The following is a 13,660-nucleotide window of genomic DNA, read 5'->3' on the forward strand; positions in this document are numbered from 1 at the left end:
TGAATGGAAAATAAATAAGTTAGTTAAGAAAAATTATACCTCAAATCTGTAGCAAATTGCACCAGGGGAATGCAGCTGCTGCAATTGTTTTGCAGATTCTGCCTTCCTGCAATTTGGTGAGGTGTATTAAAGGCAAGAACTTTGTGCAATGAAGCCATCGTCGCGCAAAACCTTGCGCTTCAGCTTTTTGGGCTCCAAATGAGTACCTTTCTCGGGTTTTTTAACCCCTTGCGCTACGAACCATAGATCGTCGCGCATTTTATTTTTTTATTATTTTTTATTTTTGGACAATTGCTTGACCTTCAACTTTGTGGGATCTATTTTAAACCCATTGCACAACGAAATGATGTTTGTCGCGCATTTTTTTATTTTTTATTTTTTTAATATTTACAACATTTTTCCATTGCCCCTTCAAATTTTTTCAACCCACATGCATATTTAATAAATAATACGATTTGTACATATTTAATTAATATACATATTTGTCAAAATGCATTAATTTCATTCATACTTAATAAAAATATTAAGTACATATTTAATGTGCTCAATTTTCATATTAAAAAAAACTTAAAATTCATATCTAATTATTAAATAAGCAATAAATTAAAATAAGAAACCCTATTCTACTCATTCGCAGGTAGTTCTGGTTCTTGTTATAGTGATGCAGTGTGTTCATTATCAAACTTCCATTCCTGAAATCTCGACTTGAACACGTTGTTGATAGCCTTCATTAGATTTGGATCACTTTTGTCAATGTCCCAATTCGGCTGTCATGCAAATTAATAAAATAAAATCTCACTATTACAGTATATTTAACAAACTTAATTATTATTTAAATAATGAAATTAACACATGTAGCTAACTCATCAATCATGTGCATCTTCAGCTCCTCGGGGATGGCTCTCCAAGACTCCCAATCCTTAGCACATTTGGTACGCACCATTGCTCCTATGTCGGCCAAAAAGCTGGCACGCTTATCTGACTTCACTACCCTTACTATTTCGTCACCAATGATTCGGTAACGGCTCCTACCATAAGATTTTTGGACCCGTACCTCAACTCTTTTCTTCTTGTCTATCAACATAAAATATTTTCATAATACTAAAACCTAAATGCAAACTTTATACAAAATGCAAAAAATTGAGCGCAAACATTTTCCAGAACCTTCGCCATCCGTTGTCTTTGATGAACGCGCACCATCGTCGGCCATCGTACTAACACTCAAAGAAGGAACTGATTATAATCGTCAGAAGGTGTTTCAGAGCGTTTCTGAAACGAACTATGAAAAATAAGAAGAGCAGATTTTTTCGCGACGAAGCAAACGTCATAATTATAAACAAATTTTGAGTTATAATATGTATTCTAAAAATAATTACTACCATAAATAAATTGATATTATATTTCATTCAATTAATACCTTAAATAGATTGATATTATATTTCTTTCAATTAATACTTTAAATAATTAATACCTTATATAAATTGATATTATATTCCATTCAAATATTTAAATAACCAAACATGAATTAAAACACAATTACGTCCAAATACATATCTTAGAAAAAAACCTTAAATTTCAATATTTTCATACAAAACATAAATTTAAAACTACTTTTTCGATGGTCCTGGTCCATTATGCAAGACATCATAACGCCACCTATTGTAACCTCCCTCCAACACATCCTCCATCAACTTCATCAACAGTTCATTCGGCTCATCATCAAGAGTATACTTACACTATTACACATATATGCAAATAATTAATTCTAACATATAACAAAAAATTTCACAAAATTAATTATTGATCCATCAACAGTATACTTACTAATAATTCATTCTCCACCGCCTTCTTTGCATTCTCGGGCACATCTTTCCAATAACGCCACTCAGCAGTAGGACAATTGTTCCCTATGGCTACAGCAATCGTATGAGCGAACTGAAAATGCTGCCGCAAATCATTCAGGTCGGCGTCGATCATGCTATGTTCCTTGTTTTTATCCTCCATCTCCACACGAACAGAATTGCGAAGAATAAGACGAATAGATTTGTGAAGGAAAAGGAGAGTAGAAGCGCATATTTATAGGAAGGCTACACCTTTTGCGCGATGAAGGCTTTGTTGTGCAAAGACCTGCACTAAATCCAGTGCAGATTCCTTTCCTTTTGATTCAGATACACTGAATGTTCTGACTGGAAATTGACTACAACTTGCGTGACGAAGCATTTGTCGCGCAAGTGTTCCTCGGTTTCCCAATCGTTGAATGTTTTGCCCTAGAAAATGTTCTGACCTAGAATTTGCACGACAAAGTCTTTGTCACTCAAGTATTCGGCGGGAAAATCTTCGTCGCGCAATATTTTCCCCCCAAAAATAACAAAAATCGAGTTTTTTAATTGGCTTTGCTCAATGAAGGTGTTCTTGTTGTCACGCAAATAGTTTTGCGTGACGAATATCTCTGTCGTGCATAGTTCACAACCTTTGAGTGACGAAATTTTCTTTGTCACGCAAATACTTTTTCCTACTAGTGTAAAAACATCAACCACTTGATCTTTGGTTGGGATGTTAAGTCACCCTTTTGAACTCATTCACATACAACATGTACATTAGTTTCCAAATGCTTAATTCGAGAATGTTGAACATCAGCCACTTTCAAGGATATGATTAATTCCAACATGTACACAATTTGTGGGGTGAAGCTTTACTTGCTCCAAATGTCACATTGAATAAGATCCCTCATAAGAAAACCGATGAGTAACCTTATAAATCGACATATAAAACCCTCAAAGTGTGGGGTTGCCCAACAAAAGTGCAAGTTCAGTTACCAAGAAAAACGAAACTAAGACCTAAAACTATTCATCATGCATTCATTGGATGCGCAAACAATAGTGCTACTTATAGGTTCATTGTAGTATGAAATCTTCGATTCTTGACATCTAGTTCAAACAAAAAGAAGATTCATGATCATAGTCATGATGACGCCTCTTCTTTAGATGTCCAAAAAAATAATGTGGAACCAAAGAAAGTAAAAAGGAACAAAGATTGTTTAAGGAAAAAAAGACACCATTCAAAGGCATCCCATTTTGATTAAAAAACCAGAAAATCTATAATCTACCATCATCTTGGAGCGCATAAAAGGAAATGAGTATGACAAAACCATTGGAAACTAGTTTGACAAGTAATAAGCAAAGAATATAGAACAACTCTACCCAACAAACTAATTTCATATAACTTTGTGGATGATCATGTAAGAAGTTGTCAGGTTTAATGTAACGTAACAACATCACCTTCGCACCAAGGCCATCAGGCTCTTTCTATCTCTCTCCGTTCATTTCCCTACCACCCCACCGTCACATCACCCTGGATTTTCCCACCCAACATCTCTCTTCATACACATTTTGTTAATCTACCTACAATTTGACTAATATGTTTTGAAATTTTTTATTGCAAAAATTAGAATCAAATACTTTTTCAGATTAACATTTGTTACTTTCCAACTTTAGATTAAAGTGCTTTCACTTTTGATTAAACTCTATATTCCAAGTTTTATTTATTTATTTATTTATTTTAAATTCTATTGAGGTGGAAAATATGCGTTTAGAATTATTTTTTATTTTATTGAAGTAGGCGTTTGCGGGGCTGAAAAGCTGAAGCCTATTTTATCTGCTTGATACAAATTTAAGGGGTTTGTGGATGGAGTTTTTCCTATGATGAGCCCCACTTATCAACATATTCTAGACTTTGTATTAAATGAGTCGATTGAATTAGTATCTGGGAAATTCTTGATACTCTTCCAGCATCTCATACCATATGGGACGATATCATTAATGTAGCCGTTCAACTTGGTCTCAACAAACAATAGGGTTCGATAATCTTGGTGAGAAACTAGCATTTTCCTTCTTGATGATATTTGTTTGATCTTTTCAAAAAATTTCATTGGAGACTTTCTTTGGACACTCGATATTTTTTAGTATAATATTGTGACCATCTGTCCAGATATGTGATTGAATATTGTACAAACGCTTCCTCAAACCAACAAACCAGCACACTTATGCATCGCCATTATCGGTTTATTTTGCAAATTGTTATCTCGATTGGATTTCAGGTACAAGCATTCATCTTCGATTGTGGTTTTTGTTTGAATTTTGAATATTTTTTTTGCAATTTTTATGTACGATTGCAAGTGTTTTCGATCTTATTTATCTTCGATTCTTCACATATGTTAAGAAATCTCAGTTATATTTGTTCTAGGGTTAGTGGATATAGATATTAGAATGATTAATATTTTTGTATTGGGTCTTCTGTTTTTTGAAGTTCTATTTACTTGAGTTGGGCGATAATTAGTATTGAAAATTGAGCTATGGATAACCCTTCAAAGTTGATTGTATAATATAGTTGTTCACACCCTATAATAATTTTGGATTCGTATAAAGCTTGTTACTTTGAAGTATAAATATAGAGTACTTTCTCTTATATATGAATCGTATAATCATGCGTGTTACTTGAAGTATATGCATTGAGTATTTCTTTTTATCTATGATTTTTTTTTAACAGACGATATTGTCCACACTAAGGGGAGGGGATGGGCTTAGTTTCACAATAGGCTAGCAGTAATGTGGTTCAACTTCTCTTTTGATGAGAATTGAAACTAAAATCTCTCACTTACCAATGAAGAGAAATATCATTAAGACTATAATATTAAGTGGCTCTTATATATGATTTGTATAATCATATGTTTGACCGTCTCTTAATAGAGTATTGGTGAACTGAATGCTTTATGTTGTTCTTTGTAATTATTTATGGTCTTCATTGGCATGCTAATCATATGCATATGACAGAGCGGATGAAAACAGAGGGAAATAAATATTTCATTTGCAACTTTAGGATCACAAATAAGCTCTGTCTCAGCTTTATTATAAGGCCAAGCGAACGCCAAAGTGGTGTACTGGATTCACACTAGTTCATGAAATGGATCTTTTTTTTTATTTTTTCAAAAAGGAGATGTGTTATCGAAGTAGAGAAGTTTGGTATTGAAATATGCCAAATGTCCTTTGATTTTTATACCAAAGGGAATGTGATGGTTGTTTGATTCTAATTTGAAATGAAGATGAATATTCATTTATTTATGAAGAAATATCATGAATGAACAGTTTGAAAAGAGAACTGTGAAAACACATGCAGAAAACCACACAAGATGGTACTAATGTGATTATTTTTACAAGCCTATGCAACTCTTTGCAAAATGTGTTATTAGTGCTATAGAGAAACAGTTTCAGACTAGTAAGTAAGTACAAGTACTAGCAAAAGAAGACGATCAGTTTTATAGTAAGCATCATAAACGGAATCTTGCAGTGCCCATGTTAGTCATGGATGAAACCAAAGGAAAATCCTTTGAGAGGAATTATACATTGGAAGTATGGGGGTCTTTGGAAAAGGAAAAGACAAGAAATAAAATGTGAGAGGAATTATACATTGAAGTGTGGGGGTCTTTGGGAGAGGAAAAGACTAGACATTAAAATGTGGGATTTTTGGAAAAATGTATTAGACATGATGATGCTTATTAAGTAAGCATATGAATGGTCATGCATGTATTGTGATGGCTTGTCAAATAAGGCAAAGAACAATGTCTAAATTAGGAAGAGTAATTTGCATTTAAAAGATATTATAAGCAATATCTCTTATTATGAATGACTTTTAAGGTGTGAAGAGGCTAAAGGCATTCTTTCAAAATACCTTAAATGTGAGGGAAGTCTACTTCCTAGTGTTAGCAAATTATTGAATAAGTCATAATCCATGTTTGAGGACCTAATATTTTAAACAACTACTCTCGTATGAAATATAATTTCATAAGATGGATTATGCACACCATTAAAGATAGTCAACCTAAGTGGTACCAATTATTAAAGGTTAAACTAGAGAGTAAGTTGATCATTGAGGGGAATGAGGCTAAAACTAACATAACTAATGAATCAGCCAGGCGGAAACCTAACTTAGTTGATTGGAGATCTCATGGTCTAAGTTAAATAGGCAAACTGGTTGGGCGTGATTCAAAGAAGTTAACACACCATATAACTCATTTCTACGATGGAAGAAGTGTGTTGTCTACAAATGTTTTAGGGTTTATATTTATACTTAATGACAATGGTATCTTGTAAATAAGAGGAATAGAGCAGACTATTCTTAATCAGTGGTCACCTATGTGAAAGCAGAAGTGGTCGCTTCTATGAGTATGAGATGGTTAAATTATCTAAAACTCTCATGAATCTGGGATTTGTTCAGGACCAAAATGAATACAACCGTATGAACCGTAATATATTAGTATTAGTGATGTGTGTTGTTTATTGTCTCGGTTTACTGCTGTGGTGAATAGTTCCAAATCTTCCATTGCGTCACCAAGTAAATTTGATAAGTATTTATTATGGTAGGTTGAAGTCCAAAAGACACCTCTCCCGATGCATCTCTTGTCCTCCTGTACTCTCAGATTCTTCTAATTTTTCATTTATGTGGGGGATTGTTAGAAATTATTTGTTATAATATGGAATATTGTAATATATAATTTTAATAATTGAATGAAAAATAGTGTTAACCATATTTCTTAGAAAGGTTATGATGTTTAGGTGCATTCCTTTGCTAAATGATGGATACTAATAGATGAAAAGTTACATCTATTTAATAAGTAATTGGGTTAATCCTTGGTATTAAATATACAAAATGAGTTAATTTTTTATTCTTGAGAAATAGGTTTCCCCACTCTGTTTCTCTCATTCTTTAATGTTGAATTTCGAGTCGTGTCTTGATAATACGAAATATATAAAGTTCGTTTGAGTTTGAAGATTGAAATGCTTTGACTTTGAATTACAGATTGTTGAATCCTAGGAAACAGACGCCTACTGAACTACAAGCACAAGAGTATGGGTGAAATTTTGTCTTTAGGTTCTCTAGTTGTTTGTATTAATCTCATACATAATTGATGTTGTGAATTTCTTTATGATTATTGTTATTAGAATTCTTGTGTTATTTTCATATTTGCTAATATTGCTCCAACAAAAACCACTCTCATAAAGAGAGCAATCAAAACCAATATCAGCAATCTCCTAGTATTTTGAAAATCATTAAACAAAATCAAAACTAAACCCTAGCTTGACGCAATCTAATGAATCCACATTTCAACTCCAATTCCATATCAAAAGTGTCAACTGTGGATAAAATCTCGTGTTGGTTGTGTGTGTGAGCCAAAAAATGGATACTATCCCGACGATTATAGCGTTTTGAGACAGCAATAAGCACCAAAAGTAAAAGCAAGGGGAGAAAAGACGCTAAAAAGGATTGTTAAGAAGCGTTGCTGTCGACCTCAAGATCAAAGGCAGCGGAAGATTTTCTTTGCTTTTTTTCTCTGTGCTGCTAGGGTTTTTTAAAATGACTTAGTCCTATAATTTTATGGTTTCACTACAATGTGTGTTCTCTTAATTTATAGATAGACGGGCCACACAAATTGTAAGAGAATTGCTTCTTAAAATGAATTTAAAAGGCATAAATGTTTAATTAAAAACATGTGAAACAAGGAATCTTAATCTAAAGAGGAAATTGGCAATAGTGCATGAATTATCAACAAATTGTAACTTTGATTCCTGAACTAAAAATCTATTCAATTTGGTCCCTAAATTTGATTAAATGTAAAGCATTGGTTCTTGCTGCTAACTCATGTTACATTCTTGAATTTTCTAACAAAAACGATTTACTTTAGTTCATATTACATAATTGCCGCCACAATTCAACTGTTTAAAATCAGGGACTAGAGATTTAAAATTGTCTAAATGATTGCGATGTGTGGATTGCTACAGGAGTTTCGGGCTTTCGTATTAATCTCAATGCACCTGAGTCCAATCGCTCCTCTATTTGGAGTTTGCTTAGTTTAGAACTCTCTTCGACTGATATCACCATCATATGGTGCGTTTGACAATGCCTAATCATAACGTCCATAAAAATAAATTTTCTTTACGAAAATTTAATGACTTCCCTATTGAATACCTGTCTAATCATTCCCTATATCCTTTGCTTCCGGAAGAAAACTTGATGGCTCTAACTTGTGTCATTATTATACCAGGCATAATACTCGGATACAGGCCAACATGCCTAAAAAGAGGGCAACCCCAAACTAATAAGGCTTCCCACTCTCCGAGGGTTAGAAGCAAAGTCTATCATACGCAGTCTTATCCTTGCTCTGCAAAGAGGCTGCTTCTACAACTTAAACCTATAACCTTTCAATAACAAAGAAGCAACCTCAGACACAGCCCTAAACTTAAATATTCATCCCACTACTATATCCTAAATCTACAGAAAAAAATGAGTCACCAGAAACAAAGGACAATCCCCTTCCTCTGGAGGAAATACGATAGAAACAAAAGTTGAAGAATTCCCTGCTACACTTCACTCATACATGTTTTAAGTAATACGTAATATAAGAATCTTACATGAACGAGCATTTAAGTCTTCATTCAGTCACTTCTCCGTCATCCTCTTAAACCTTCATTGTTAATACTTGGTCACCTTTAATTTCTCTGGGTAACTTGCCTTGACAAAAGCCTCAACCTCGGACCTGAATTACTCCATCATTCTCTCATTTCTTTGAAAAGGAACTGCGTATATATACATATTGAGACTTCGACACTCACAATGACAGAGAAAGGAAACAGGACAGTACAAGGCGATGTAAAAACAGAAAAAACATGAAGAATAGTTTCCACCGTAAATGAAAAAATATGACTCAATATATTCTTCTTTCATTTGCGTAGCTAGCAGCTCGTGTAGCACCGGATGCAAAGCAAAAGGTTCTGCGTATTAACCATAGTCATTAGTGATGACATGGTTACTTAGTAATGAAGAATATAGTTAGTTGAAATGTGTTGGTAGGTTGTCATAAGGATAAGATTGGTTAGTATAGTTAGAAGGGTATTATTGTAATTAGGTTATATGGTTATATAAGGGATTGTATAGCTATCATTTCCTTAAGTTCTTTTGTATACATTTTCTCCATTTTAATCAATACAATCTTTCTAGTTTTTCTCTCTATCATCTTCATCTTCCTTTGTACCAATTCTTCATCTTTTACAATGTAGTTAATATGGTATCAGAGCCATCAGGCTCACGCCATGGATTCTGATGGTTTCTCTTCATAGTAGTTTACAATTTTTTTTTTTTTTTGTTGTCTCTTCCTAGTTTAGTTTCTCTTCAAATTTCCATTAGATTCAGCGATTGTTCTTGTGTTGATTTTCTGTGCTCCGTTCTGTTCGCCATTTGCAACGACGCTGTTGGGCTGCGAGAGAACCTTCGCAGTCATGGTTCGAGATTTTCGGTTCTTGAATTGGGAATTTTTCATATTTTCATCAAGGTGTTCAATGGCTCGGGTCCACTCTGGTTCAGGTTTCTGCGACTGAGAGCAGAGTTTGATTTCTTTGCACCGTTGATTCACTGCTTCTTCTTCATGTTCTCTTGCTGATGAGAGACGAGTATGCATGTTGCTCATCTGGGTAAATACTGCAAAGTTGTTGGGTGAAAATAATCACATGGATTAGTTGACATCAGAGGGTATATTAGTTGTCAATAAAATCCATACTCCCAATCATACGCAAAGGATCAGAGTGGAGCTTCCTCCAAGCATCGTTGGCAGATTGAGGATTTTCCTCGAAGAGAGCTCCCAGCGCGGTTGGCTATTACTGCTTAGCGGGGAGGGACCTATTTATTGCTTGGCTCTGATGGCAGACCGGCCTTCACGAATGGGCACAGTGGCGTCCCCATCTTCTTCTTCTTTCTATCGACTGTTCGAATTTTGTTGCTTCCCTTGCGATTTTGCTAAACTTTATCCAGCTCCAGGATAAGCCTTCAGAATTTCTCTTCTGTGTTGCTGATTGGACAGTGGGATCTTGGACTTGGTCAGGTTGTTTCTTGTATTTGTCCTCTTCTTTATGCATATATGGTGTTTGTGAAAATGTCTGAATGAAACTAAATGCCGCAAGGAGATCGGTGATCTGGAAATTTGGTTCTTTCCGCTGTTATCGTCTTCAAGGGTTGTTGCAGAGGTGCGAAATCAGAGTGTTGGATTCTTCTGGGCTTTAATTCGAAGATTATAGTCAATTTTTGATTTCTGGGTTGCTAAATTCTCAAGATGTTGAAGTGGGATATTTCTGATTGATCTGGGATATATGAGTTGATTTGGGTGTTTGTGTTCATCTGCATATATTGTATTGGATATGGTGATGTGTTGAAATACGAAGTTTTGTAGTCAAGAAAGTGTCAATCTTTCCAGAAAGTGTCATTATTTCTGCATCAAGAACGTGTGGGTACAAGAAAGTGTTATTCTTTCTGCATCAACAACGTGTGGGAGTTTCTACGATTCTGATGATCTGGTGAAGACTTTCGCTGGTTTGGGTGCTGCTTGAAGATTGGGTGTTTGGTGATCTGAAACGGCGCTGTATGGTTGTTTGGAGATTTGGTGGTGCGATTTTGGTAAATCAGGTGAATTCGTTTACTGGTTTTGTTTGTTGCTTATTTCTTGAAGCTGTGGCCTTTGATGTACTTTCGAGATTTTATTGAAGTGAAGATTTGGAGCTTTTTTGGTAGAATCTTGATGTGTTGATCTCTGCAAGTATTAGTTTTCTTGTCAATTTAAAGAAGAAAGTGTCATTCTTTCTATGAATCTTGGAGTTTCATTCTCCTAAGTTGCCGTATGATTTGGAGTTTCATTCTCCTAAGTTACATTATGATTTGTGTTCATGGAGTGTCAGTCTCCTTATTTGGTATTTTTTTAGTAGAAGTTTGAGATTTGTGTTGTGCTTTGGAGTGTCATTCTCCTTGGCTGATTTGGTTTCTTGGAGTGTCATTCTCCTTGGTAGATTTAGTTTCTTGGAGTGTCATTCTCCGTGGTAGTTTAGTTTCTTGGGAGTGTCATTCTCCTTGGTAGATTTAGTTTCTTGGCAGTGTCAACTATGGCTTCTCAGTTCACAGTCGAAAATTTGTTGGGTATGTTCAGACCAAGACCACGAAGCACAGCTCTTTCTCCCGCAACCATCATGTACTTTGGAACATCCTGTGCCATCACAGAACCACCACCAATAAATGAGAAATAGCCAACATGGCAAAATTGATGAACGACAACAGCCTCAGTTTCAGCGTTCTAGCTCGTTCAACCTTCACTTGGCTACACCAAGTTCAGTTTGAGGGGGGAGTATTAACCATAGTCATTAGTGATGACATGGTTACTTAGTAATGAAGAATATAGTTAGTTGAAATGTATTGGTAGGTTGTCATAAGGATAAGATTGGTTAGTATAGTTAGAAGGGTATTATTGTAATTAGGTTATATGGCTATATAAGGGATTGTATAACTATCATTTCCTTAAGTCCTTTTGTATACATTTTCTCCATTTTAATCAATACAATCTTTCTAGTTTTTCTCTCTATCATCTTCATCTTCCTTTGTACCAATTCTTCATCTTTTACAATGTAGTTAATACTGCGTTCTTCGTCAGTTTTCACCGCAATCCGAGCCGGGCACTTGGTGCAATCAAACATCAATAAAGGTATTGGAGTTCCCTGACGCTCCTATAAGTGAAAGAAGAATTAGTATATATCCAAGCTTACTGAACATCAAAGCATCTAGACGATTTCATTACGAAATTATGACTAACTTACATCATTGGATTGCATGGAACCGCGTTCAATATATATCACAGAACCAGCACACTTTTTCTATAGTAATCAGGTACGTAAATCACGCGAGGATTCTTCTTGGACATTTAATTCGGTGTTTTGTTCATCACATTGCTACAAGTGTTGCAGCGAACGCTCAATGGAAGCTTCAGTGCTACAACTTCTATCTTCGGCTTCCCGGCCTCCATCAACGGATGATCGTCAATCACTGGATTTCCAGGGATTTTCAACTAGATCTGGGGTCTCGTTTTGGGGTGGTTTTATGGAATACGATTTTCTGCTGCTAAAATCTTGTACCATTTTTCGCCCATATATTGATAAAAGTAGAATACCACTATACTCACCCCATTGTATTATTTTTCCACCATGTTATAATTTCATCAACCATAAAATTTACAAAAAATCTAAAACTATCTTCCCACCCACCATTATCCCTTAACTATCCCTACTAGCTTAAGTTGTAAAATGTAAAAACAAAAAGACTGAAAAGCTAAAAATACAAACCAACAGCCACAACACCACCCACCCCAGCCGACGACAATAAATCAGGCACAACCTCGGCTGGCGGCAGCTCTTTTTCTTTTTATATATGCTGCCCTTGTTTTCTTCCTCTCTTTTGTTTCCCCTTTGTCTTCCTATCTCTCTATCTGTCTACCCGCACTAAATCTATATTTAATACAACGAACATCAAAACTGAAATTTCTTACCACATTTCCTGTTGCAATTGAAAATTAGAAAGAGAAAAAGGATAGAGAGAGAATGGGGGAGAAAGGGGGATGGAGGAGAGATAAATGGGAGAGAACCAGTGAGAAGTTTTACTTTTTATGTTGTTAATCTTTATAACACAAATATCTCACCACTTGTATATTGACATGTGGTGTACCACCCAATATTTCCGGCATATTAAAAAATCTATCCATTTGGTGTTCTTGTTTTCACGAAACAAACTAAAATAATATTAACATTCAAACTTAAACATTTTACTATTTTGAATGCAGTTGTTTTCCAGATGCTCTTGTAACGACCCAAAAATTTATTTCAAGAGATAATTACTAAGATAGGCCCAAAATTAAACCCTTGTTTATTTGCTACCAGTCACAACAATTCTTTTATTTGAATTTGATTACTTACAAAATCTCTAACCAAATTTATTTACCAATAACATAAGATTTATTTTTAAATTAATCACCAAATTTCTTTTCTTAGACAAATTTTCAATAAAAGATTAATCTTAGTTATTTTATGGCTGCATCTAACCTTCTCGTTAGACTACCTACATACCATACAAAGGGATCAAGCCAATCGTAGTTCACAATTCATTTCTAATCCATTTCTGAAAAATATTCAAATAACAGAACTATCCAACATTAGTTTTAATAATCGAAACACATCAAATGGATACCAAATACGTATTTAGAATATCGAAATTTGCAAAAAAATGCAGCATCAGCCCACTGGCCACGCGCCGCCGCAGGTGGCGATTTCTAGGTAACGGAAATCCAGTTTTCCGACGAACTCCAAAAATTACCAAATTTTATAAAGTTATAGAACACAACAAGGGGAAGAGTTTTTATACCTAGGCCGAAGTCCAATTCGACTGGGAATTACCTAAAATCCTCGAAATGGGTTCCTTTCGATTCGACAATTTCTAAACTCTGACTCCTTAAATCTCGGTTGGGATTTGTTACTAAGATCGAGGTGAGTGAATTGATGGTGGTGGTCAACGACGAAAAGCACGAAAGCGGCAGAATCGACGCCATGGCTTCGGGACACCCACGATGCAAGTTCGTCATGAAACAGGACCAAATCAGCTCGATTTTAGGTGGAAAATTGAAGAGGGAGTAACGATGTGATGATTGGTGGTGGTGAATCATTTCAATTCGTCAGGAAATCGACGAATTTCACCAGAAAATATACCGTGTCGAAATCGAGTCGCGATGGGGAAAACAGGTTGCCCGGATCGC

General features: G+C 35.2%; 1 protein-coding gene and 2 long non-coding RNA genes across 3 annotated transcripts; 2 read left to right on the plus strand and 1 right to left on the minus strand.

Moving 5' to 3' along the window:
• Window positions 1-1,472: 1,472 nt before the first annotated feature.
• On the minus strand, window positions 1,473-2,624 carry LOC126582362 (uncharacterized). The gene is made up of 2 exons (XM_050246502.1): window positions 1,825-2,624; window positions 1,473-1,736 (listed from the first exon to the last, which is right to left on the minus strand). Exons 1-2 carry the CDS (start codon window positions 2,002-2,004, stop codon window positions 1,608-1,610), a joined length of 309 nt encoding a protein of 102 aa, XP_050102459.1. The 5' UTR covers window positions 2,005-2,624; the 3' UTR covers window positions 1,473-1,607.
• Window positions 2,625-3,714: 1,090 nt separating this feature from the next.
• Window positions 3,715-7,014, plus strand: LOC126582365 (uncharacterized). The gene is made up of 3 exons (XR_007609481.1): window positions 3,715-3,868; window positions 3,988-4,096; window positions 6,853-7,014. It is a non-coding gene; the product is annotated as an uncharacterized LOC126582365 (long non-coding RNA).
• A 1,958-nt stretch (window positions 7,015-8,972) lies between these two features.
• On the plus strand, window positions 8,973-11,449 carry LOC126582364 (uncharacterized). The gene is made up of 2 exons (XR_007609480.1): window positions 8,973-10,913; window positions 10,949-11,449. It is a non-coding gene; the product is annotated as an uncharacterized LOC126582364 (long non-coding RNA).
• Window positions 11,450-13,660: the final 2,211 nt, after the last annotated feature.

Source organism: Malus sylvestris, chromosome 9 (assembly GCF_916048215.2).
Source record: "Malus sylvestris chromosome 9, drMalSylv7.2, whole genome shotgun sequence".
Classification (NCBI taxonomy): Eukaryota; Viridiplantae; Streptophyta; class Magnoliopsida; order Rosales; family Rosaceae; genus Malus; species Malus sylvestris.

Excerpts from the sequence above, each read along its gene's own strand:
- LOC126582362 (XM_050246502.1), bottom strand. The coding sequence starts at position 2,004 with ATGGAGGATAAAAACAAGGAACATAGCATGATCGACGCCGACCTGAAT. Across the intron at positions 1,737-1,824 it reads CGGTGGAGAATGAATTATTA|TGTAAGTATACTCTTGATGA; the intron begins GTAAGTATACTG and ends TATGTGTAATAG.